General features: G+C 41.8%; 1 protein-coding gene across 3 annotated transcripts; it reads left to right on the top strand.

Annotated features, from left to right (window-relative positions):
* The first annotated feature begins 169 nt into the window (after positions 1 to 169).
* On the top strand, positions 170 to 20,881 carry Zc3hav1l (ZC3HAV1 like). 3 transcript variants are annotated; one of them, XM_087205911.1, is made up of 5 exons: positions 170 to 747; positions 962 to 1,242; positions 1,973 to 2,108; positions 11,144 to 11,405; positions 13,025 to 20,881. In XM_087205911.1, the coding sequence occupies exons 2-5, from the start codon at positions 986 to 988 to the stop codon at positions 13,159 to 13,161; spliced, it is 792 nt and encodes a 263-aa protein (XP_087062037.1). In that variant the 5' UTR covers positions 170 to 747; positions 962 to 985; the 3' UTR covers positions 13,162 to 20,881. The 3 variants fall into 3 exon arrangements, with proteins under 3 accessions (XP_087062037.1, XP_087062036.1, XP_087062038.1); XM_087205910.1 differs by having other exon boundaries at positions 170 to 1,242; XM_087205912.1 differs by lacking the exon at positions 11,144 to 11,405 and having other exon boundaries at positions 170 to 1,242.
* Positions 20,882 to 26,915: the final 6,034 nt, after the last annotated feature.

Genomic DNA, 26,915 nt, shown 5'->3' with positions numbered 1-26,915 from the left:
GGTGCATGTCTGCACTTGGGAGGATGAGGTGGGAGGATCGCTGTTACTTTGATACCAGACTGAGTTCAAGGCCAACCCAAAGTACATAGCAAGACCCTGTCTCAAAAAACAAAAACAAAACAAAACAAGCATGCTGTTGGGCACAAATGACATATATGCTTAGCACATGTACACGTCAACATGTATAATTCACATGTTCTGGGCTGGGGATGCAGCTCAGTGGTGGAGAGCTTGCACGAGGCCCGGTTTCCACCTCTAGTATCACAAAATACAACAAAATAAAATTGTCTTATTGTTACACACACACAAAAATAGATGAGGGCCAGGGATATAGCTCAGGGGGCGCCATGCCTGCCTTGCAAGTACAAGGTCCTGGATTCGATCTCTAGTACCGAAAAAAAAAAAAAGATGAAATTGTCCTAACTATTCAACCAAATATATATCCCCAATAGTGTCCAAGTGATTCACATACAATTGCTGAGATTTTTTTTTTTTTAATTAACCTAACAAATCCAGTGTGCGTGTTTCCCATTTACACCACATCTGAATTGGGACCGACCACGGCTGGAAAGCTCGCAGTGACCACACGTGGTCTGTGGCCACCCTGCTAATGACCATCTCCCGCCAGCCACCTAAAGGTCCCGTGCCACCTTGCCCGACTCATCTTCTTCGCAGACTTCGCAGTGCCACCGACGACCTCAGTTGCTTCGCTGTCTTCTGAGACTCCGGCTCTACGCAGTCCTCAGGGTGAGCACTCATCTCGCTGCACCTCGCCCCGCCCCGCGCGGTCGCGCACAAAGCTGTCCCGGCTCGGACCCGTGTTCAGGCGGCCCGTCGCTCCCGCCCCGCCGGCCTGGCCCTGCCCACCCCGGGCGCTGGCGGCGGGGCGCGGACGTGGCGGGGCGGAGCCTCCTGCGGCCGGGCCATGGCGGAGTCCACGGTCTGCTCGTTCCTCACCAAGGTGCTGTGCGCGCACGGCGGCCGCATGCTGCTGCAGGACCTGCGCGGCCACGTGGAGCTGTCGCCGGCGCGGCTCGGGGACTTGCTGCAGCGCGCCGGGCCCGAGCGCTTCCTGCTGCAGGACGTGGAGGTCGAGGCAGGCGGCGCCCGGGCCTGCAGGGTGGTGGCCGTGTCCTCCGCGCGCCTGTGCGCCCGCTACCAGCGCGGCGAGTGCCAGGCCTGCGACCAGCTGCACTTCTGCCGCCGGCACATACTGGGCAAGTGCCCGCACCGGGACTGCTGGTGAGGGGCGCGGGACGCGGGGCGCCAGGGGGCGGCCACCAGGAGGGACAGGCTGGAAGGGGCCTCAGGCTGCCACCGAGGCTCCCCCTGCATATGCATATGGTCTATACATATTTTTTGAGACCGGTCTCTCTGTGTAGCCTAGGCTGCCCTCGAACCTGCCTCGGCCTCCCGAGGGCTCGGATTGCAGGCGTGTGCCTTCACGCCCAGCCAATCCACTGAGGTTTCTTAATAACCCCCTCACCCCACGAAAATTGCTATCCCTGTCCCGGAGTTTCCAGGCCACCGGGTTAAATCTGTGACTTCTGAGTTCACATATTCAGAGTACTCCTCGAAGGAACATCTGAGGATCTTGAGAGTTTCATGGACCTTTGGAACCCCGGAGTTTTACAGGAGAGGCTATATACTGTGTCTGATCCTAGGAAACCAGGGCCTGGGTCAGGGGGAACAAGGTGCTGTGGTGATGCCAGAGGCGCCTTGGGGCCCACTGTGCTGCCCACCCTGGGGCCTGGGTCAGGGCAGGTGACGGGGAGGGGTGTGTGACTGGGTGTGGGGGGACGCTTAGCTTTAGAGCGTGGAACATGGAAGTGACCCTGGGAAAGGAGCTGCTTCAGTCCAGCTTTCTGATTACCTACCAGCTTTCTGATTACCTATCGTTCACCTTCTCAAGTCAGCGGAGAGCGGGCCCCTCCCTGGCCGGCTTCTGGTACGGAGCTTTGTGTTCTTCTAGGTCCACCTGCGCCCTTTCCCACGATATCCACACCCCGGTCAACATCCAAGTTCTGAAAAACCACGGGCTTTTTGGCCTCAACGAAGCCCAGCTCCGGGTTCTGCTTTTGCAGAACGACCCCTGCCTTTTACCTGAGGTGAGTCGCCAAGAAGCCACTCTCCTATCTGCTTTTGTTGCAAGTATTTTCTTCATTTACTTTGTGGCTTTCGATCTTAAATGTAACTGCTTTGAAACAATATGACTTAGTGTTAGATATTTTTAAAAATACTCAGTATAGGGACGGGGATTTAGCTCAGTGGTTCCGCCGCCTTCTGTGCAAGCGCAAGGACCCGAGTTCGATCCCCGGTACCAAAAAAAAAAAAACCAAAAAAAAAGAAAAATACTCAGTATGATTACTATGATGGGAAAATTAGCACGTTTCTTTCTGCTTAGGCGTCCTCAAAGAATTTTTTAAGCAAAATAGTAAGAATCTCAAGAGATATTATGAGACTACCAATTAAAAGTGGCATTTTCTAATCTAGCACCATGATTTTATTATAGACATTCCCAGGTTGCCAGAAGAGGGGTGGGGGGAGGGAGGATAGAGATGAGACTCCCGTTCAAAGGTGTGGCAGGGTTCAAAAGGGAAGGAAGTCATAAGATTGGAGATGTGACTCTCACCTTGGTGCTAATGGCAGAGGCCACTCTGGTGGCAGCAGAATCTTGGGAGCCAAGCCAGGAAGTCTCTTCTTGACACCTTCCTTGGTAAATTTCTTCTAGCTTTGCAGCCAGGTTTGGCTGGGAGGTCATGGCTGGGAGCCCCATGTATTCCAGCGTGTTGTGGAGAGTACATCCAAGCAGCAGCTGCACCAGGTTATTAGCAGGAAGAGTCAGGAGGGTGGCAGCCACCACAAGGCTGGGGCAGGCTATTTGCCTTTTAATTTCATGATATTTCTAGATTTACAGAATTGTAACAGTTTTATATTTTCAAACCCATTGCATCATTTTCTTTGTGGCTTCAACTCAAGTATTCTGGGTCCAGACTTTCTATTGAGCTTCTCCAGGGTTCTGTGAGCCCTTACAATAGGAGCCCAGTGCTGGCTCCATCAGTTGGGCCTCTGTGGTTGTGTGGCACAAATCGTAGCCACTTAGATACCAAGGACTTAGACTCTTTTTTGAAAGGGCTTGATGATTCCTTTCACCGTTTCCCTAAAGAACAGTACACTAAAAAAAGACGATAAGGGACAATATATAGAATATTATACTGGCACATTTGAAAACCTAGATGACATGGACACGATTCTAGAAATTACAGCTCATTAAAACTGATTCAAGAAGACAGTATGGAGACACCTCAAAAATCTAGGATTAGAGGTCCCATTTGACCCAGCTATTCCCCTGCTGGGTATCTTCCCAAAAGAATTGAAAGAATCATACCATAGTGATATATCTGTACCCATGTTCATAACAGCACAGTCTGTAATAGCTAAAACTTGGAAGCAGCCCAAGTGCCCATCAACTGGAGACTGGATAAAGAAGATGTGGTTTTTTTAATAAAATGGAGTACTACTCAGCCATAAAGAATGAGAAACTAGAGACATTTATAGCTAAATGGGTACACAGTGAGGCAATACTCTTAAGTGAAATAAATAGGACACACAAGTGTAAATACTGAATAGTTTCTCTGGTGTGAAAGTGTAAATGAGGATCAAAATGTATAATAGATAATGTGAAATAGGAAGAAAAGGTCCAAAGGGAAAGTGGGAGGGGTAAGGGAAAGGAAAGAAGAGAAAGGAAAAAATATGAGAACAGGAAAAAAACGGAAACAGTCTTTGTAAATAGGAAGGGATGGAGGGGTTGAAGGGAGGGCAGGGGAATGGGGAAAAAAAATAACCAAGATACATCATGTAAAGGTACAAATTCCCAATGATGAATGTCATCATATTGTATATCTAAAATGTACCAATAAACTTAATGAATTTTTAAAAAAGAAGAAATAGCCAGAATAGTTATGAATACTTTAAAAAATAACAGTATCAAATAAATGCATCCCAAAGCATTTGTCTCAATACTTTCAAAAGAAAGTATCAAGTTGGCTGGATGAGATGGTGCACACCTGTAATCCCAGCCCTGGGAGACAGAGGCAGGAGGATTGCCAAGTTCCAGCCCAGCAATTTAGTGACTTAGCAAGACTTTGTCTTCAAAAATAAAAAAAAAGAAGGGGTGGGGATGCATCTCAGCATGAAGGCCCTGGGTTCAGTTCACAGCACAGAACAACAACAAAATAACAAAAACCCATCATGCTTATATGATTTTATCATCGAGTACTATCAAATATTTTTTCTTTATTGAAGGATAATTGACAAATAAGAATTGTTTGTTTATGGTGGACAATGTGATGTTTTGATACATGTTTATATCATACTCATATTTCCATCACCTCATTGGTATTTCTTTTTTTGAGTAATGAAGACATTTAATATCTATGTTAGTGTTCAAATACAGTATATAGTATGTTTTAATTAACTGTACTCATCGTACTGTACATTAAGTCTCCTGAACTGATCCATCCTAACTGAAACTTTGTACCCTTTAACCTACATCTCCCTCTTCCTCCCTCGAGTTCTAAGAGATCTCTAAGGAATAGATTATTATCATTTTGCTAGGTTTAGGACCTATTCTCCTTGATCTTCTGTATATCAGCACTCACAGACAGACACGCACACACATACCAGGGATCAAAGTCAGTACTTTGCCCTTGACAGACAGGTGCAGTGCCACTAAGCTACATCCCCAGCCCCTTCTGTATATTCTTGAATGAATCTGCTACTTAATGAAAATAGTTTATATTTTACTATGTAAGTCCCTATGCCCATTTCTCTTCATTTTCTGTTTGCTTAATCTGTTGTTTTCTTTTTCAGATAAGCTCTAGCTCACTTAAATTCCTAAAACTACTTCATAGAAGGGTTGAAATTACATTAAAATTAAGAGTTTGTTTTGGAAAATTGGCACCACAATTATAGATGGAATGTGATTTGGTTTTAAAGGAGGTTATCTTTGTTCTGTGAAATTGCCAACATTTTAGATTTCACCAACTGCATTCTTGTTTCATTTAATACTTGTCACATATGACATAGTTGTCATATCATTTAACACTGCTACCACCTGAATATTTCATTAGATGATCTAGAGGCTTTGCCTGATTTTATAGCAATCATTTTTTTAGAATAGTTTTTTTTTTTTTTGGTACCGGGGATCGAACTCGGGTTCTTGAGCTTGCAAGGCAGGTGGCAGAACCACTGAGCTAAATCCCCAGCCCTATAGCAATAATTTTTTTTAAGGTGGTGCATTGTTAGGGTGACTAAACATCCCCATTTGCCTGGGACTGAGAGACTTTTGGGAATGTCAGATTTTTATGGCAAAACCTAGACAATTGCCATTTCCTGTTGTATCACATCAGGAGACATAGCTCTCTCTCGCCATCTTTTTTTTTTTGGTAGATGGGAAGCAGAGATTGAATTTTATTTTTCCAAGATGCTTTATAATTTTAAAGTCATGTATGTGTGTGAGTGTATAGATAGGTAGATAAGATAGATGGATAGATATTTTTGTGGTGGTGGTGGTACTGGGTATTGAACCCAGGTCCTTCACATTCAGCTACATACTCAGCCTTTTTATGTTTTCATTTTCATTTTATTTTTTTACTAGTATATTTTTGCCGTATGTAATGATCACATTCATCATGGGGAGTTTATATGTGTACATGGTATATCTGAATTCTTTTTTCCCCATTCCCCACCCCTCCCTTCAGCCTTTCTTTTTCTCCCCATTTACAAAAGCTGTTTTTGGGCCGGGGATTTAGCTCAGTGGTGCCGCTGCCTGCCTCGAAAGCGCAAGGTCCTGAGTTGGATCCTTGGTACCAAAAAATAAGCTCTGTTTTCCATTTTTTCTTTCCATTCTGTCTTTAAAAAACCTTTTTTCCTTACTTCTCTTCCCCCTCTCCCATCCCTTGGTCCCCTTTCCAATTGAACAGGTTCTTCCTGCTTCCTAACATCTGTTCCGTTTAGACTTTGGGTTTCTCATACAAGACACCATCTTTCTGGGGAGTGAGGTTGTTTCGAGAGGACAGCCTGCTGTGTCATTATGAAGTCCCCTGTGCAGATGTCCTTGGCATGCCTGGCGCAGACCAGTTCATGGTAGCTGTTCCTCATGACCCTTGCCTAGATCAGAAGTGATTTGTTAGTGCTCCCTGTGGAGGTTGCTTTAATTGGAGGTAAAGCCTGAGGTGAGGGTTAGGTTTATGTGATTCACTGAGGGAAGGCTCTTCAGAGAAACCTGGCAGGGAGAGAGAGAAGCAGGATATAGGGAAGGAAAGTCTACAAGGAAGGTAAAGTCTGGCCTTGAGTTGGCTGTGGGGTAAAAACTGCACTCAAGAACTGCTGGAGCCTAAGGCAGGGGCCAGCCTTTTGTGCATCCACAAAAGTCCTTCATTGGCTTTAGGGAGGAGAGCAGGTCGCCTTAGGGGCTAAGGCCCCAGAGGGGCAGCTGTGAATTGTTAGCAGCCAGTGCCACAGCAGCTGAAGTGATGGAGATGGGAGCCGTTAGTACTCTGCATTAGCCATTAGCCTTTCTCCCCAAGATTTTAACAGCCATCGGTGATCAGAAGATACCATTTACATTAGGGAAATGCAAATCAAGATCACCTTGAGGTATCTCCTCAGCCTGATTAGAATGGCTATTGTCAAAAAATAACAAATGCCCTTGAAGGTTCAAAGAAAGAGGAACTCCCATATGTAGTTGGTGGGAGTGCAAATTAGTATAACCCTTATGGAAAACAGTATGGCAATTTCTCAAAAAGAACAAACAAACAAAAACTACTGTATGGCCCAGCAATCCTATTATTGGGTGTATATAAAGAAACTAAAGTTAGTGTGTCAAAGAGACACCTCCACCCACATGTGTACTGCAGCTTTATTCACAATAGCCAGTATACGGAGTTGACCTAGGTGTGCACTGATGGATGAATGGAAAAGAAAATGCACTATATTTACACAGAAGAACATTATTCAGCTATAAAAAAGAATAACCTGTCATTTGCAGCAGGATGTCTAGAACTGGAGGACATTACGTTGAGCAAGTCAGACCCAGAAAGACAAAACACCGCATGTTCTCTCTTCTATGTGTGAGCTAAAGTTCATCTAAAGAAGGAGAGAATAGGAGTTTACAGTGGACAGTGCGATGTCCCAGAGCCTGGGACTGGTAGAGGAGAGGGAGACGGAGAGAGGCTGGTTACTGTTCAGGGATGCAAGGAACGCAGTTGGCTGTGAAGGCTCACTGCCGATGTTCTGTAGCGCAGTAGGGCAGCTGTGCTGGACAACAACTAATTAAATGTTTCAAAATAGCTAAGAAGATTTTGAATGTCCCTGACATAAGAAATTACTAGGGTGTACTAGGTATGATCGAAATACATGATGGACATTTAAATTTTATTTTATTTATTTATTTTTTGGTATTGGGGATCGAACTCGGGACCTTGTGCTTGTGAGGCAGGCGCCGGAACCACTGAGCTAAATCCCCGGCCCTTGGACATTTAAATTTTAAAAGAAATTTCTTACAGTAAGAGATATATTGTCATTGATTCAGGTATTCCCCTTTACTTCTAATGTTGTGCCCAGATTGCAAAGTCCCAAAGACCACCAGGAGGCCGTTTCCGATGTAAGCACACGAGGGTCGTTTATTCAAGCTTAAGCAGGGACTCTCAGTTGTCACCGACACAGCGGATCTAGATTGAGAGCCCCGAGTTCCAAATTAGCAGGGTTTTTATTGAGATTACAGCAAGCTTCGGTCATTAGCAGCCATATGATTGGTTAACATTTAGCAAGTATAAGTGTAGAATTTTGATTGGCTAGGCTCATTGGGGGTTGAAGGGGATTACGTATAGGTTTTTACAAGAAAAATGGGGACAAAGGTTAGTGGTCTACTGTCACGTACTGATGGTCAGCAGACATCTTGACTCATGGTCATGACCACCTTGTGTGGACAGTCAGCACATTAACAGATTGTCCTATAGATAGTGGGCCCGGGACATTTGTTTCTAGGGCAAACAGATGGCTGAGTCATGAGCTTAGGAATCTTGAGTTACAGATCATGTCTTTTGTCCCAGATTAAGCACATTTAATCATTAATTTGAAAGAACAAAGGAGACTGCTCCATTTTGGACAAAATGGAGTCATTCTGGTCTCACACTAACACTTATTTCATCGTCCTTGTTCCCTTTCTCTCTCCCTCTATCCTCTATCCCCTCCCTCCCTCCTTCCCTCCTTCCCTCTCTCTTTTTCTCTCTTTCTTTGATTTATTGGGACACAGCCTTTTTATGTAGTTCAGGCTGACCTTCAAGTCACTATGTAGCCCAGGCTGGCCTTGAGCTCATGCAAATCCTCCTGCCTCAGCTTCTCAAGTCCTGGGATTACAAGTGTGCACCACTGCACCCCATTCATCACTTTTTAAACCAGTTCTGAAAGTCCTCTTGACTGAGTGTCTTTAGCAGGTATGATAAAAAAAAATACAGTGAATGCTGCTGCTGAGTGCCATTCAGCAGAAAGTAGAATCATAAAAACATTACAGTGGGTCCTCATATACCTTATTCACCAGATCTATCACCATGAGACTTCCGGCTCTCCTCCAGTCAAATGATCATAAAAAGTAAACGTTTTGGGGCTGGGAATTTAGCCTGCCTCGCAAGTGCAAGGTCCTGAGTTCGATCCCCAGTACCAGAGGGGAAAAAAAAGTAAACGTTTTGAATTGATTCAAGGCAGCCAAGAGAGCACAATTAAAGATATATGAAAGAGTACTTCCAGAACTGTTTCAAAAATTGGCAAGAATCATGGGATAAGTTTGTTTGAAGGAAGGGGGAATATTTTCAAGGGAATTAATGGCAATGTGTCTTTTTTCTGTAACTTCATTATCAAACACACAAAACAAAAATTAAAACCATTCAAAGAAGAACAATGCAAGGGGAAAAAAACTACAATAATATTCAAATACAGTGGAACTCAACCAATACAAAACTGAAAAGCACTTAAATATTTTTCTGTATAAGTTAAAAAAGCATCTCAAGCACCAACAAGACACCAGAGGATGTGATTTGTTTCAGAGAGGTCCCCAAAACCAACATTGAACAAATAGTGGTCTGGAAAAAAACTCCAGTTAGTTAGCAGACTCCATATAAGCCAAACTTCTCCCTAATTTAAATTTCGATACAGTCATATGACACGCGATGGAAACACAATCTGAGAAATATGTTATCAGGCCATTTCACCTGTGTGTATCCTTAATTACACTTTCAGTTTCTCACACTAGAGAAACTATTCTGTATTTACACCTGTGTGTCCTATTTATTTCACTTAAGAGGATGGCCTCAGTATGCATCCATTTAGCTATAGATGTCTCTAGTTGCTGGTTCTTTATGGCTGAGTAGTACTTCATTTTATAAAAAAAACCATGTCTTCTTTATCCAGTTTCCAGTTGATGGGCACTTGAGCTGTTTCGAAGCTTTAGCTATTACGAACTGTGCCACTGTAAACATGGGTGCACATATATCACTCGTATGATTCTTTTAATTCTTTTGGGAAGATACCCAGCAGGGGGATAGCTGGGTCAAATGGGACCTCTAAGCCTAATTCTTTGAGGTATCTCCATACTGATTTCCACAGAGGTTGGACCAGTCTGCACTCCCACAAACAATGGAGAGGGGTTCCTTTCTCCCCACACCCCCGCCAGCATTTGTTATTGGATGATTTCTTAATAGGAGCCATTCTTTGTGGGGTGAGGTGGAATCTCAGTGTTGTTTTCATCTGCATCTCTCGAATAACCAGTGATGTTGAACATTTTTTCATGTATTTATTTGCTGCTTTTACTTCTTTGTCTGAGAAATGTATATTCATTTCAGATGCCCATTTTTGAATTGAGTCTTTGAATTTGGGGAGGTCTGATTTTTTTCAGTTCTTTATGTATTCTAGATAATAGTCCTCTGAGGTATAGTTGCTGAAAATTTTTTCCCACATTGTAGGTTGTCTCTTAGCTCTGTTGGTGGTTTCTCTTGCAGTGCAGAAGCTTTTTAATAAGATAAGATCCCAGTTGTTGATTCTTTGTGCAAGTTCCCATGCCACTGAGATTTTGTTCATTAAATCTTTTCCTATACCAATGTCTTCAAGAGTTCTACCTAACTTATCTTCCAGCAAATTTAGTGTTTCTGTCTTAATATTTAGATCTTTAATCCACTTCGATCTTAATTTAGTACATGGTGATAGGCATGGGTCAAGTTTTAATCTTAGGCAGGTTGAAATCCAGTTTTTCCAACACCATTTATTAAATAGGCTATCTTTCCTCCAATGAGGATGGTTGGCTCCTTTGTCAAAGATGAGGTGCCTGAGCATATCTGGAGTTGTTTCAGCATCTTCTAATCGATTCCACTGATCCTCAGGTCTGTTTCTTTGCCAATACCATACTGTTTTTATCACAGTAGCTTTGTAGTATAGTTTCAAGTTGGAGATTGTAATACCCCCAGCCATATCTCTGTTGCCTAAAATTTCTTTTGCTATTCTAGGTTTCTTCTGGTTCCAAATGAATTTTTGGATTGTTTTCTCTAGTTCTGTGAAATATATTGTTGGAATTTCAATTGGAGCAATGTGTCTTTTACTGTAATAATTTTTTTTTTTTTTGAGACAGGGTCTTCCTATGTAGCCCAGGCTGGCCTCAAACTCACTGCTATCCTCTTGCCTCAGCCTCCCAACATGCGCCACCATACCCTGCTTAATTTAAAAATTTAAACATGCACCATATTTTAAAAACTCACACTTGAGTATGTCTGAGCTGACAGATGTCCCGGTGACCCCAATCTGCTGTGTATCCACAATGTATACACATGGCAGGTGTGTATCAAAATGCTGCTGTAAGCCATAAACATGTGTCAATTAAAACATTAATAAAAAGGATGCCATTTAATGTCCACTTTAACTAGAGAAGCTGTAGTTTATTTTTTTATTTTTTCGGTACCAGCGATCAAACTGGGGGCCTTGTGCTTTCGAGGCAGGTGCCAGAACCACTGAGCTAAATCCCCGGCCCCAGCTGTAGTTTATTGGATTGAAAGATAAAGTGAGAGCTGGCTTTCAAATGCTGCCTCCTTTCCTACAGGTCTGTCTGCTGTACAACAAAGGCGGTGACCCCATCTACGGTTACTGCAACCTCAAGGACAAGTGCAACAAATTCCACGTCTGCAGAGCCTTTGTTAGGGGGGAGTGCAGACTCCAGACCTGCAAGCGGTCCCATCAGCTCATTCATGCCACTGCCCTGAATCTGCTGCAGGACCAAGGGCTGAGCATCCCAAGTCTTGTGAATTTTCAGATCATTGCTGCCTACAAGCATGAGAGGCTGCACGAGAGGCTTGAACATAAAGGTGGGCATGGCTGAGGTAGATGGTGTGGTCCACAGTGAGGTGGTTTTGAGATGCTGCTCAAGTCCGAGGACAAAGGACTTCCTGTGTTAACTGCAGCTTTGTCTGTGGAAAGCATGGAAAAGTCAACATTTTGTTACATAGAATCGTGGTTCTAACCAAAGAAGGGAAGACCCCACCAGTTTACAGACTCTGCCTAAATGTTTGAACAGTGTAGCTCCTGGGCAGTTTGGAGGTCAGGAAGCAGGTGGGACAGTTTGAACAGCTGGGAAAAGGGAAGGGAGATGGGGTAGCAGCTGGCAATATGAGGGTAAGGGAGTGATGGCTTTCTTTTATTAAAGTTTTTTTGAGGGGGGACTGAGGAATGCAAGGCCTTTGCACTAAGCTACCTCCCCAGCCCTTTTTTTTTTTTTTTTTTGTACCGGGGATCGAACGCAGGTCCTTGTGCTTGCGCAGCAGGCGGTGAAACCACAGAGCTAAATCCCCGGCCCCCCAGCCCTTTTTTAATTTTGAGACAGGGTCTTGCTAAGTCGCCTAAGATGAAGCAGAGCATACAGTCCTTCTGGCTCAGCCTCCCAGAGTGCCAGGATTACAGGTGTGCACTGTGACACCTGGTGCTTTTTTCTCTTTTAACTAATTTCAACCACGTTACTGAAAAACTTGTTAAATAGAGACTAGAAATAAAAATTGAATATGATTCTCCTCACTGTAATCCACAGCAATTATTTTACTGTAGACACTTTAGTGCTGTTCCTATGCAAATACTAATCTGTGTTTCAAATAGCATTAGTCTAGTATCTTAAATATTCACTTTGTGCAACATCATAATATCTTCTTATATTGCTCTGTGTGTGTGTGTGTGTGTGTGTGTGTGTGTGTGTGTGTGATGGGGACTGAACCCAGGGCCTTGAGCATGCAAGACACATGCTACTCTATGAGGTACATTCGCACCCTATGACATTTTTTAAGGCTTACAAAGTGTAGTTTGGTGTTCTTTTAATTACTTATTAAATTTTCTCATGGCTGAAAATCTGTGAGTGGTAGGTTTAGGAGAATTGCTGTCAAGAAAACTAAACTACCTTCAGCCAGTGTGGTGATGCACGCCTGTAATCCCAGCACTTGGGAGGCTGAGGCAGGAGAATCACAGTGAGTTTGAGGCCACCCTGAACTGGCAGCAAGACCTTGTCTCAAAAAAACAACAACAAAAAAGAAAACTAACTTACCAAAGTCAAAGGCTCTAAGCTCTTAACAGAGTTCTCTTGTGCTGGGATGTTAGTGGTAGACTTAGATTTGAAGTTGGGGAGGGCTTTGTGTAGACCAGTGTCTGTGGCTATTGAGGGATGCCTCAGTGGGGGCAGGGACCCTAATTCTGTGTCGGGGGCTGCCACTGTCATCATGTGGTCTTGTTTAGTGAGTCTCTCCCAAGTACAAAAGTGACTTTCTGCTTGCTATTGTTACATTTTCAATATATCAATCATAATAAATAAATATGTCAATTATGTGTTTTAATCCAGAGGTCATAAACTAAGCCCAGGGCGTAGGGAGTCTTGTGTGAGTAAAATGAGACATGGGGTGAGAACAGGCTGTCTTTGGAAAGCTCATCCCTTTCTTCTTCCTCTTAGATGACTCAGCTGCTGCCCCTGAGTGTGCACAGAGCCCTGAGAAACAAGAAGCCTGCACATCTGGGGCTGCAGAAACCCAACCTCCTGTCCCTGTCGCAGCTCAGGCAGCCACGAGGCCCTGCCCAGGTAACCCCTAAAGGGCCCCGAAGCAGGGAGAAGCACCGTCCATCTGGGAAGATTTGAAAGCAAGGCTTCTGCTGGGCCTGTTCGAGACCATCTATCCTGGAGCCCTTTGCTGATGCTTGTGATGATACGTACCTCACCTCCTAGAGGTGGAAGGGCGAGAACATGTATTGGGAGGGGAGAATCGCGAATGGGTGTTTGGGGATGAGATTGGATGCAGAGCAGACAAAAAAGAGGGTAAAATCTGACTGCAAAGCCTCAGGGTGCAGCTTCTCCAGCCTGGTGGATGAGTTTCACAGGGCTGGTTTCCCCAGACCTCTGGTCCCGCCATCCACACACACGGATGGTTTCCATTGTGATAATCGTAGGGTGTGTAGACTTTGTACACAAGTTTTTACTTAGCTGTTTCATAAGCATCTTTCTGTCTTTATTCACATTTATATATAACCTTGTGTTTTGCACATACACATTAACATATCATATTTTAACTACCTCCCTTATTCTGGCATGATTCAATTCCAACCAATTTTAAACATAACTTCTTTTATTTTTTTTGGTACTGGGGATTGAACTCCGGACCTTGTGCTTGTGAGGCAGGCGGCCAGACCACTGAGCTAAATCCCCGGCCCTTTAAATATAACTTTTTATAAAATCTGCACAGTATTGAAACCGTTCTTTACTTTTGCTTAGCTTATGGGTGCTAACTAACACTATCTTCGTAATAATATTGTGTGCAACTGCGTTCCGTATGTATCTGATGGATTCCACACAGGGCCTTTTATTGCTGAGTCTCCCTGAGTGCTGATGTGGGCTGCCCTTTAATATCCACAGAAGGGGGGCAACTGTACCATGCCTGGGAAAGCCACATTTTGGGGGTCCATCCTCAGCCAACACCACAGAGTAAATAGTCTTGGGCCTCTCAGAGATTTCTACCTCACTTTTCCACTTGTCATCTTTAATGGAGCTTTTACCAAAGCCCACCTGCTGTAGTTGTAAGGAAGGGTAGGTCATCCCTTCCTCCACATTGTATCTGTTCTTTTTGTGGGTGGGGATGGATCCTCAGAAATCTACATACTTCACCTGTGTTGCGCCAACTTCTACCTCCTTCCTCTCTGCCCACATACCCTGCAGTCTGCATCTGGCTACACGGAGATGTGTTTGTACTGAGGGTGCCACAGTGCAGCTGATGTTGAAATACTCTACTGTGCTTATTGTTGTAATAGTCTCAAATATCATTGGATAAAGTACTTTTTAAAAAAATTAACTGTGCTGTAATGATGTGAAATTTAAGAAGCAGGGACAGTATAGTGAGTTTTTGTACAACTGGGTTTATATAATTTAGAGAAATTTTATCATGAAATGTTCTTTTCTGTTGCAAGAAAGAGTGTAAAACTGTCCTTTTCAAAGTGAGCGTGTGTTTTCTCCTAGTGGACAGTAACAGTCATGCAATTACTGGTGATCTTTTTCCTTTGGTTGTCAACAACAGTATTTCTGAAAGCCTTCATGTTCTGCATATTTTGTTCTTCCTCCTCTTCCTTCTCCTCATCCTTTTCCTCTGTCTCCTCCTTTTCCTCCTCCTTTGTTTTTCTTTCTAGTTCTGATTTTTTCTGATGCTTTTTATTTTTTTACAGCACTAGGAATCAGTGCGTTACCACTGGGCTGCACCCCCTCCCCCAGCTCTGGTGCTAACATTTTTGATCAGTATCTTCACATTATTATTATTATTTACACTTTATCATTTTACTGTGTATATTTTTTGTTGTAAGTCATTCTAAACCTTTTTTTTTTTTGGTACCAGGGATCACTGAGCTAAATCCCTGGCAATTCTAAACCTTTAATGGAATCTGTATAGGGTAGAGACGTTTGTCCTTTACATTGAAAGACTTGGTGGAATTTTACATTATTGTGTTCTTTTTATATATCTTTTTACAATTGTGTTCTTGTGTATGAAGTTATTGGCCCTCTATAATCTTTGTTGCAATATTTCATTTGATTCTGTAATATTCCATTTTATTTTGATTGTATTGGTATTTGGTTTGTAAAATTATTTTATGTCATCATTCCTCTGTTTCTTTCTTTTACTTTCCTCTCTTGATGCATCCATTAGAGAATTACATTTTAGAGCCAGAGGTGTTTTCTTCGGCTGTTTACTGGGCTTGTGAGGCAAAGGTGCAGGTCTTGATCAAGACTACAAATTTGAATATTCTAGATTGAAATACTGATTTTCCTACAATATTCTTTCACCTTTTGTTTCCTATTCTTTTGCATGCTACCAGCATCGAGACATTTGGCTAATGACAAACCAAAAAACAGCAAACTGTCCTGTACGTTTCTCCTACTCATTGTGTCAGATTGGTTACCCAGGGTTTGAGGAGGGTTTTGCGCCCCAAGAAACTTCTCAAATGCTTACCCTTATCTGCCCTTTTGGTTCCCAAACCAAGTCTGCTGCTCGCCCCAGCACCGGCAGTTAAGTTGAGAGATAAGGTGCTGAAGGGGAGGAAGCCAGCCGAGACTGGAAGACAGGGGACTCACGTAGCCTGGCTTGCTGGGAAGCTCTTTAGGGATGGTATAGTTTTTAAAGGCAGTCGATGGGTGCTCACATAGGTGGGCATCTCCTCGAAGCCAGTGGTGTGTATAATCCCTATCTAATCTGTGCTTCTCAGTTCTGCAAATCTCAAAACCAATATCATTATTTCCTTACGCTGTTCTTTTTTTTTTTTTGTACCAGGAATCAAATTCAGGGCCTTGTGCTTGCCAGCCAGGTGCTACACCACCGAGCTATATCCCTGGCCCTGTTCTTGTCCCTGATTAGTTATCCAGTTCAGGAGGACAGGCCCCCAGGAAGTGGGGTGGCTGACCGAGGCACCCTTGGTCATTACCAAACTACCAGTAAGAATGAAAATACCCTTAAGGCTCAGCTTCCCTTCCTCTTTGGTTTACCCCATGCTCTCTGATATACCCTAACCAGTGCCTAACTCAGTGTTTCACATTTTCTGCTGTGGGAAGTTTTTGTAGGAGGTGGTAGCTGGCCTCAGTTTCAGTAAGATAAGGGTTTGTGGATTTCCTGGGTCTCAGTGTTATCCTTCTCTTCTCCTGCCTTCCATCCAGCTGTCTGCTTGATCTTTTGAAACCAAACCTAATCATACTGCTTTTTTCCTGTTGATTCATTGGTCTCCATTGTGTAGGGCAAGAGTCATAAACTCAAATCCTACAGGGACCAGAAAGGTGAGGTACGTGCCTGAAGTAAGACTGAATGGAACAGAAATGGGAACAAGGAAATGCTACAGCATCTAATATCTAACAGGGGCCCCTCCTCCTGGTTTCCAGGAATAGGTTTCCATTTTGTTGTATTGTCTGACTTTTCTAGAGAAGCCAGAAATCTGGATTTTTATGAGGAAGTTTCTGATTTTAAAATACTCACTTTTAATTGTGCTATTAAAATGTGCACCAGTATTATTGTATTGACCCTCTTGGAATTTTGGGAATGTGCTGCTTTGTCTTGTGACTCTGTATATGTGAATGATGGACCCTCTTTTATAAGTGCCATTCCTACTTCTCTCTGCCTGTCTCAATATCTGGCAAAATTATAATCTTCAAAATACTGGCTAGCCTTTCCAGACCCCTAGCAAGGTGACTCATACAGAGGTTGTACAGTGCTAGCACCGTACTTGCTACATTATACTTTGGTGCTTTCTGTTTTCATACCCTAGCTTTGAGCAAAAACATTACCTATTCTTCTTGGTAATTCTAACACTTGGAAGTAAGAGACTTTTTTTTTTTTTTTTTTTGGCACCAGGGAATGAAATCAGGACCTTGCGGTTTTGAGGCAGGCGGCGGAACCACTGAGCTAAATCCCTGGCCCATGTTTTTTGCCACATAGTGAATTAAACTTTGTATTTGAATTTGTTTGAATAAGTATATTGTTTTTTGGTCTTCTACTTCCACTTTTTTAATATTCAAAAATCTTTTTTCTCCTAATGAGTGTATTATATAAGGTAAAAATCTTTTTCATTGCTTCAGTTTGATTGTCTTGATCTAAAATTAAATCTTTTTTTTTTTTGGTACCGGAGATCAAACTCAGGACCTTGTGCTTGCAAGGCAGGCACCAGAACCACTGAGCTAAATCCCCAGCCCTAAAATTAACTCTTTAAGACTTACAACTAATTATTCCATTATGGATTAAGTCTCTTCATTATTGATGTGTCTTTTTTTTTTTTTCATTTTCCTTTGTTCTTTTGTTTGTTTGGGGTTTTTTTGGCAGTATGTAGAAAGTGGTTTTATTGTAGGGATGGCAGTGTTTGTTCAGCATTGGAAGATCCACACCCATAAGTTATCATTTTAACAGAGGAAAGGAAAAAGCCATATGATCCTGTCAGTAGTTGCAGAAAAAGTACTGGACTAAATTCTACAGCTGTTCATGGTAAAAGCTATCAGGAGACTAGAAGTAGAACAGAACCTTCTCAACAGATAAGCCATGTACTCCAGACTTCCAGCAAAAACGCCTTATATGAATGGAAAAGATACAATGCTTTCTCCCTAAGGTGAGGAACAAGGGCAGATATGCCTACTCTTCATCTGTCCATTAAACTTTGAGACATAGGCCCAAACCAAAATAGTCTGGCAATAAAATAACACAATTAGGATAGAATTGGCAAGGTAGAAGCAAAATCTTTATATGTAGATGAAATGATCGTCTACAGAGAAAATACTGAGAAATCTCTAGGAGCCCCTAGAACTTGTACTTGAATTTAGCAGGATTAGAAAACACAAGGTATATATAAAAATTCAGGTGTATGTATACTTGCTATAAATGAAGAATTGGATATTGAAATTTAAAAGTTATGTAGGAGTACAAAGGACCTAGAAAAGTAAAGAGAAACAAAAAACAGTGTTGGAAGACATTTATTACCTAATTTTAAGACTTCCTCTACAGCTACAGTAATCAAGGCAGTGTTGGCTTAAGGAAAGACATTTAGATCAATGGAATAAAACAGAGAATCTAGAAATAGAACCACATATATATGGCCTAGTGAGTTTTGAAAGATTATTTAACATTAACTTTTTTTTTCTTAAATTTTTATTGGTACATTTTAGGTATACAATACGTTTACATTTATCTTTGGATGCTTGTACCTGTACATAATGTATCTTGGTTCTCATTTTTTCCCCATTACCTGTGCGCCCTTCACCCCTAAATCCTTCCCTATTTACATACTTTGTTTCCATTTGTTTTTTCTTTCTCTTTTCTCATAATTTAACATTAACATTTTATAGAACATAAACTCAATTCAAGAGCAGAGGAAAAGATAGTGTTTTCAGCAAATGGTACTAGAATACCTGATATCCATATGTAAAAAATTAACCTCAATCCTTCATTTCCATACATAAAATAACTTGAAAGGATCTATGAACCTAAATATGAAACACTAAAACTATAAAACGTTAAGAGGAAATTACAAAGGAAAATGTTCATGAATTTAGGGTAGGCAAGAATTTCCTAGGCTACAAAAAACATGATGTGTAAAAGAAAAATTGATAAATGAGATTCCATAAAAATTTAGAACTTTAAATGACATCATTAAGAAAATGAAAAGTAGTCAAACAGACCATATTTATAATGCATATAACCTAAGACCAGAATATATAAAGAACTCTTACAGCTCATTAATAGATAACTCAATTAAAAAGTAGACATAAGAAGATGATAAATAGCCAGTACAGATATGTATTGACTTATCATTGTCATGACCTTTTCTTTTTGTTGGATTCTCCCCCTTTGCATTTAATTTCTTGTCACGCCCAATGGATTGATTCTGCTGGGCTTCCTGGGGTTGTGATCCTCATTGTCTTTTCCTAGGATATTGTTTAAAAGTTTTTCGAGTGCTGGTTTGATATTCATGAAGTTCCTGAGGTGCTCTTTGTCATGAAAGTATCTTACTTCACCATCAATTTTGAATGATAGTTTTGCAGGGTACATCAATCTGGGTTGGAGGTTGTTTCCTTTAGAGCTTGAAATATATCACTCCAAGCTCTTCTAGCCTTGAGGGTTTGTATTGAGAAGTCTGCTGTGATTCTGATGGGCTTTCCTTTGTATGTGATTTGTTTCTTTTCTCTTAAGTGCTTGTAGAATTTTGTTCTTCTCTTGGGTTTCTGGAATCAACAATTATATGTCTATGTGTAGATTTTTTTTGATCAAGGCTATTTGGAGTCCTATATGCCTCACTTATCTGTATATCAAGTTCTTTTCCCCTGCTTGGGAAGTTTTCTGCCATCACTTCTATAAACAGTTTTTTGTATGTCATCTGCACTCTCTCCAGTTTCTTCACTGACTCTGATCAGTCTTATGTTATTCTTCTTTGCATTGTCTAGTAGCTGCTGGATTGATTTCTCGTCCCTTACTATTTTAAAGCAATTTTTCTTTTCCTGGTCACTAATTGCAATCTTATCTTTTATATCTGAAATTCTGTCCTCACATTGGCTCATTCTGCTGTGTAAGCTTTCAGTGGAGTTTTTAATCTCCAGGAAATCTGTTTGCATCTGTTTTATGGATTCCATTTGTTTCCTATGTTGGGATTCCATCGTGTTCCTCAGATCCTCTATTTTTTTATCTGTGTCTTCTCTGGATTTATTAATCATGTCTTACACTATGGGCACAATCTCTGCTGTTATCTGAGAAATTATTTCTGATTTTATTTTTTCCAGATCCTCTTTTGTTGCCAGTTCAGGGAATCCAGGTGGTTGAGTATCAGAGTGTTCCATCTCATTTCCCTTTGGGGTTGCTTTAGGTGATCTGGAAGTCTGGTTTTGAGACTTGTTCACACATCTTCTCATTTTGACCGGGGTGGGGGGCGTGCAGCTCACCTCCTGTGTGCTGGGGGAGGGCGTGGTACCGGGGGCCCGGAAGCCTCCTCCTGGGCGCTGGGAACAGCTCACCTCTTGTGCGCTGGAGGAGGGGGTGGTACAGCAGCCCATTTTCCTTTGTTTTTATTTTTGTCTAGGTTTTATAAATTCCTTATTATGTTAATTCCTTCTTGAATGTTACGTATCTCTATTGTTGCTCAGTATAGGAATCTGTATTTTAGTTGATTTTTAAAGTATTTATTTTTTGATAATAGTTGTTAATGGCCTATTTGGTTTTTTCTAAATATAAAATCAACTGAAAATGATTTTTCTTATGCATTTCTATTTTGTGTTAAATACAAAATGTGATAAAATATTTGATATTTCTTCATTACGTATGAAGTTAATTGTTCTTTTTTAAAATAAGAGAAATAACATCTATTTGTTGGAAGCTAAAAGCTTGATAAAATGAATTGGTATCTTTTGATATATTCACATTTTTTGTCATTTAAGTCACCTAATATGATTGCTTATATTGAAGGTTTTCATAATATTGAAACATCTTTCAATTCCTGAGATAAACTCTACCTAACTATATTATGTATTTTTTTAAAGTATATTTTTCCTACTTGGTATACATCCTTTCAAGCATTAATAAAATTTGTTATATTTTATGTATGTATATAGTAATTTGATATATGTCAAGTTATGAATTTTATTCTAAGTTTTTGGGATTTTTGTATATGGACTTGTCATATTTTTATTTTAAAAATAATGTGTCATTATGTTTTAAATTTCTTTCTGTTATTTATTAGGAATATTTTTCCATAAAATCAAGCCAGAAAACATAGGCAGGTGCTGTCATAAAGCAGCTGACCTGGGCTTTTCCTTATTGATCTGTTTCTTTATGTTCATGGTGCCCCTCAGCCTCACTAGGAGTTGGGCCTCAACACCTGTGTCTTGCTTGCTTCTTTTAGTCTTTGTATCTCCAGCCCCAAGTCCCGGTGCAAACTCAGCCTGAGCCACCCCCTCCTAGGAGGGGAGACAGGTGCAGGGAGTCAGGTGCTTTGCCATGCACTCTGGGATTCCTGATCTCCACATGAGTAACCAGCAGCTGTGATGGCTCCTGCTTTGGAAATAAGACACTGGGAGGGGAGGCTGTGGGTTTCATGGGCAGAATGCATCGTAAGGTGTTGGGCTGATGGACTCCACCCCAGCACAACTCTGACGGCACAGCTGCTTTGTGCCTCCTCCTGTGCAGGTAATATCGAAGAATGTTGAGGCCTGTCTGAGTCAGAGCCCTACAACCTTCAGCTCTCACACATGGTGGAGAGATGGCTCCAGATGCAACAGTACACGATGCCCAAGTCCCACAGCTAGAACAGTGCATTTCTTATGTGTTCACCACGGTTGGTTTCAGCGTTGACGCCTGTCATTTTCTCCTTGGGACCTAGGTTGACAGGTCCTGTCTGGACTAGCTGAGGGCCACTACAGGCTTGTAGAGCCTTGTTCTCATTTCGTTCATCAAAGCAGGTTGTGTGGCCACCCTGCATTTGACAGAGTGGGCATGTTTAACCCTCCGTGGAGTGGCACTGCAGGTCACGTGCCAAGCTTAATGTCGTGGAGAGGATGGCACCCACAGAAAGGGGCTGTGTGTTTAACAGTGCAGTTGTTATGGTTTGAATATGGTTAGTCCCCTCTGAGAAACTCATGTTTTGAGATTTAATCCCCATTGTGCGATATTAAGAATTGGCATCAGGTGGGACCTTTAAGAGGTGATTTCGTGCTGGGTGTAGCAGCACATGCCTCTAATCCCAGTTACTTAGAGGCTGAAGCAGAGTGTCTTGAATTTGAGGCTAGTCTGATCAGCATAACAAGACCCTGTGTTGGTTTTTTAAAAAATGCTGATTCGAGCTCTGCACTCAGGAGTGGGTTATCCCGTTCTTGCGGTTTGTGGACTGGCGGTTCATGGGTTGATGGGTTACCTGGAGAGAGAGTCTACTATGAAAGCCAACTTGGCTGGGTCTCCCTCACCTTCTTGCCATGTGACGCCCTGTGCTACCTCAGGATTCTGCCAACCAGAAGGCCACCACATGCTACCACTCAACCGTGAACCAGAGCCGGAGCCCAAACTAACTTTATATAATTTGCTTAATCTGTGGTATTGTGTTATTAGCAACAGAAAAATGGACTGAGATGAGGGTTACCCACTTGACATTCTTGGGGAAGCTATAGGCTCCCTTGGGAGGAGTTCTGTCAGGATGCTGTGGAATTGTGTCTGATGTTTTGCTTTTTTGCCTCAGACAAGATGTGGCAAACACTCCAGTGTATTGTCAGTGGAGGTCAACAGAAATACTGTGGAGTTATGCTTTCTCCTGGGGGAACCTGAACCAGCACTGGGCACCTAATTCAGACAGAGCCGGGTGAGTGGCAGAGGAAACCGTCCTGCAGCCAGGGTGTAGCATAGGCCAGGATGACCACCTCTGCGCATTTGTCTGGAACTGAGGGGTTTCCAGGGTGTGGAGTGGAGCTGGGACCTCTGCAGCCGCCTTTCATCAGCAACAGAGGCTTTCGGTGAAGAGGAGGCAGGCTGAAGCCTTATGGTGAGGGTTTATAATCCCTGACAGGGTAAGCAGAGCCTGGGAGGGGTGTATGTGCATGTGTGTGTGTGCATGTGTGTGTGTGCGTGCATATGTGTGTGCATGTATTAGGAAAGCAAAAGCTCACAAAACGTTTTCATGTACACAGAAAGGAATTTTAAAAATATTGTTTTGGCTTCAATAAACGGAGTTATATACATTTAAGAATATATTTGATGACCTTAAGGATAACTTTAAAAAGGATGCCACTTCCTAAGTTATTATAGAAAGCCAGATAAAATCAAGTGTGATTTGCCTCATGAAAATACAAGGAGCAATCAAGCCAATAACAAGAAAAAAGCTGAACAGCACATCTGAAACACAGTGCCTGAGACTGGGCTGAATGTACTTCGATAGTCTGGATGTAGCATGCATCCGTCCTGAAGGGTCCCTTTGTGGGAAGCTTGGTCTGCAGGGTGGCAGCGTCGGCAAATGATGTGGAGCCCTGGGGGGCCTGGTGGGACGTCCTTGTCCTTCCGAGGGATTGTGAGCCCTGGTCTCTTCCTGGCTTCTTGCCTGGCAGGTGTAATCTCTTCCTCTTACACGTGCTACTGTGGACATGGGGCCATTGGGTTGGGGCCTTCACCAGATTTGAGCTGATACTGATACCTCGATCCTCCAGATCTATGAGCTAAATAAATCTCTTTGCTTTATGAGGTTGTATATAATCCCAGCACTAGGGAGGCTGAGGCAGGACGATTGCTGAGAGTTTGAGCTATGTAGTGAGACTCTGTCACCAAAAAACAAACAAATAAAACAAAAACCAGATATCTCATTACAGTAACAGAAAACTGACTAATCCACCTAGCAATCAAATACATAAGTGTGTATATATTTTAAATTTTACTATTTTAATCAGATTAGAAAACAAGAATGAACAATGTCCTGGTTGTGTACTGCCTAGTTCAGTTTTAGCTGCAAGCTATAAAAAGCAATTCCAAAGAAAGAAAAGGAGTTTGGCTGGGTACAATGACATGCACCTGTATTTTCAGTTAGTTGGGAGCCTGAGGCAGGAAAATCACTTGAGCCCAGTGGATTTTCTCACGTATTTTATCACAGCAACAAAAAGCTGACTAATGCAACCTCACCTGAGGCAAACTTACCCAATACATGATGAGGATTTAGCAAAACAAATGCCTACTGCATTTCATTGCTTTGGCATCCTGATATCATTCTACACACTTTCCCCCTTCTTCCTTCAAAAAAGAGGTAGGGAGGGCTGGGGATTTAGCTCAGTTCCGGCGCCTGCCTCGCAAGCGAAGGTCCCAAGTTCGATCCCTGGTACCAAAAATCAGACACAGGACCTTGTGCTTGCAAGGCAGGTGTGGTGCCATTGAGCTAAATCCCCAGCCTCAACATTCTTAATATTTTTAATGGGGTAAAGAAAAACAATAAAAGGTTTCCACATGAGTTCATAGAATAACTCCTTATAGAACTAAGAATAAATCTCTCTCAGGTCCAGGGTGTGGCTCAGTGGTAGAGTGCTTGCCTAGCAGGTGTGAGGCCCTGGGTTAAATTCTCAGCTCCATTCAATACCACACAGCAAAACCAAAATACCTCTCAGTTCTGGTGAAAATTGAGGGAAATAGCTACTTTCAATGGTACTGATAGAAATTTATTAGCAAATTCTTTAACTTCAGGTGGACATAGATTGAAGATTTTTTGAGTTCGAAGAATCAAACCAAAATCTGGTAGAACCATGAGAATCCTTCAGCTTCCAGGGGTTTGTGTACACTTTTACTTGTCACTCTTGGCAGGGCAGACTTGGTAAAGACAAAGGAAAGCCAACTTCCACAGCGCAGTGCAAGCTTGTACTTGCACCGTAAGCGGGTAGGGGGAATAGGTCTTACACACATAAGCACAGGCCTGGGGTCCAAGTTTTGGTCTGTCTCTGTCTCAGTTTATCGTGTAACTTTGGATGGATCGTGGAATTCCTGTGAGCGATTTTGCCATCTGTGAAATTGGCCTAAATCTGTTCCCAGAAAATGAAATTCATGTTAAGATTGTATAGGGACTAAATCGTCTGAAGCAAGAGATGCCATGTGTTGTATCTGAGACATATAACTGTTATACAGTTAACAGTTCTGAGGGAGGAAGGTAAGTGTTTGCCCAAGAAAACTGTGTGGGGGAGAGAGACAGCAACATCTGCTTTCTGGATAAACCAGAGACCGAGAGCTAGCATGGGAATGGAAGGGTGGGAGGGTGCACTGGGGTAGAAGAAATGCTGATGAACGAGTCTGGAGTATCAGTGAGAAAGTAAACACATTATGCAAAAGGGAAAGTAGAACCAGGTTCAGGGAAGACAGCGACACTCTGAATATACTCCAAGAATAAGAAAGTGATGTTCGATATTTATGACAATGTATTTACAACCATGGGAAACATGAATATATCACATCACATAGAATAGAAATACTTTGTATATTCAGAAAGCCTATGAGGAGCAAATGAAATCAAAATAGGCATGGAAGTGTTCAAATCACTTGGGACTGATAATCCTGTGACTGGATTATGGTATCTAGAATGTTGTCCGCTCAATCAGAAGAGCTGAGATGAGAACATTTCAGCAGTCTGGCTGAGGAGACTCCGGGGGTGCTAGGCATGGATCAGAAACCGTGATGGAGAATTAAAATACGCATGTTTGTTAAGTGCTTGTGGGGCTACTTGATTTTTCAAAGAGTTACTTGAATTTGTGGCTTTGATAACACAATAAAAATTTTTTTAAATGACATGGTACCAAAATTGTAGGTATGCTGGTAATCACTGCCTACCGAGTGTGATGAATTGGAAATTCATGAGCAAGACACAGAGGTTCATCTCAGTCTAACCACGCTGATAGCTGTTTGCTGGTGGAAGTTACCAGTTGGAAAAGAATCCTTTCCAAGGGAGTGCACAAGAAGTGAGTTCTCATCTGTTGCAATATTTAGGAAACTAAGGCTTTTTTTTTTTAAAGAGAAAAGAACTAAAAACATTTTCCTTGAAACCTTTTGTCTCACCAAATGAAGCTAACTGCTATATTTCGCTTTGTGGTTCATAGTTCATTTAACTTAAAAAATACTTATAAATAAAGATACTGCCAGGCAGCCATGGTGCATGGCTGTAATCCTAGCACTCAGGAGGCTAAGGCAGAAAGATCTCCATGAGTTCAAGGCCAACTTGGACTACATAGAGTGACTCTGTCTCAAAAAACCAACATAAGGATGGGGATTTAGCTCAGTGGTTCCGCTGCCTGCCTCACAAGCTCAAGGTCCTGAGTTTGATCCCCGGTACAAAAGAAAAACCAAAAACATAAATAGTATGTCATTGAGAATGTCAATATATTAATGATTTTGCTTTTGTTATCTTTTAATGTCAAGGTAATTCACGAATTAAGCATTTCTAAAATAGTTGATGTCCTAAATATAAATTTACATTTTCTCAGCTTGTTTCTAAGGCACAGTGGGTAACCTAAGAGTTCTAGCTTTTTTGGTAGTATATGTTGGAAATGACAAAATATTAACAAAATCATCTAAATCTAAACATTTAACCTCAAAAATCAGGTGAGGCTGGACATGTAGTTTAAGGCTGGAGTTCCGTCCCCAGAACTGGAAAAAAAAAGTCAGGAGAAGAATTATTCAAAAAATAATGAGGAAAAGAGGAAAAGCCTACAATTAATTTTAAAAGTTATAGCACAAAGAGATGAGGAGCAAAGTCAACTGTAGAAATACAGATTCCAAGCAGAATGTTAGAGCTGCTTGATGTCTTGTGAAAATACTGAAAGAAAGCAGATTAAGATGAAAACTACTTCAATGCATTTGTAAGTGTTATGGGGATTAAGATAATACTTGTTTTGCCAAGGACCCGAGTTCATTCCCCGGTACCAAAACAAAACAAAACAAAACAACAACAACAAAACAACAAAAAAGATAATACTTGTTTTGTGTCTAAAATGATATAATCAAATCTACACTATAGTCAGTCAGCAATGCCCAAGGTTAATTGAAAAATCAAATTCAAAATACAGAAGGATTAAGTAAGAGGGTTATGATATTACCAGCAAAATTACTGACCCAGGCCGCAGAGCACATAAATGCAACTAAATATTAAAAGGAATTTCTAAAATGGAAACAAAGTCTGTGTAAATAGGGAAGGGTGGTGGGGGTGAAGGGCACATAGGTAATGGGGGAAAAAATAAGAACTAAGATACATCATGTTCAGGTATAAACACCCAATGATAAATGTAAATGCATTGTATACCTAAAATTTACCAATTAATATATAATTTAAAAAAATTTTTTAAAAAAGGAATT

The sequence above is a fragment of the Heterocephalus glaber genome, unplaced genomic scaffold, assembly GCF_053883595.1.
Source record: "Heterocephalus glaber isolate CG9 unplaced genomic scaffold, H.glaber_assembly_v1.0 deba00000621, whole genome shotgun sequence".
Taxonomy (NCBI): Eukaryota; Metazoa; Chordata; class Mammalia; order Rodentia; family Bathyergidae; genus Heterocephalus; species Heterocephalus glaber.
This window is presented reverse-complemented; position numbering and strand designations above follow the sequence as displayed.

What these genes read in the sequence shown, in the direction of transcription:
- Zc3hav1l (XM_087205910.1), top strand. Translation starts at nt 926, where the DNA reads ATGGCGGAGTCCACGGTCTGCTCGTTCCTCACCAAGGTGCTGTGCGCG. An exon ending in TGCCCGCACCGGGACTGCTG is followed by an intron (nt 1,243 to 1,972) that starts GTGAGGGGCGCG and finishes GTGTTCTTCTAG; the next exon opens with GTCCACCTGCGCCCTTTCCC. An exon ending in ACCCCTGCCTTTTACCTGAG is followed by an intron (nt 2,109 to 11,143) that starts GTGAGTCGCCAA and finishes CCTTTCCTACAG; the next exon opens with GTCTGTCTGCTGTACAACAA.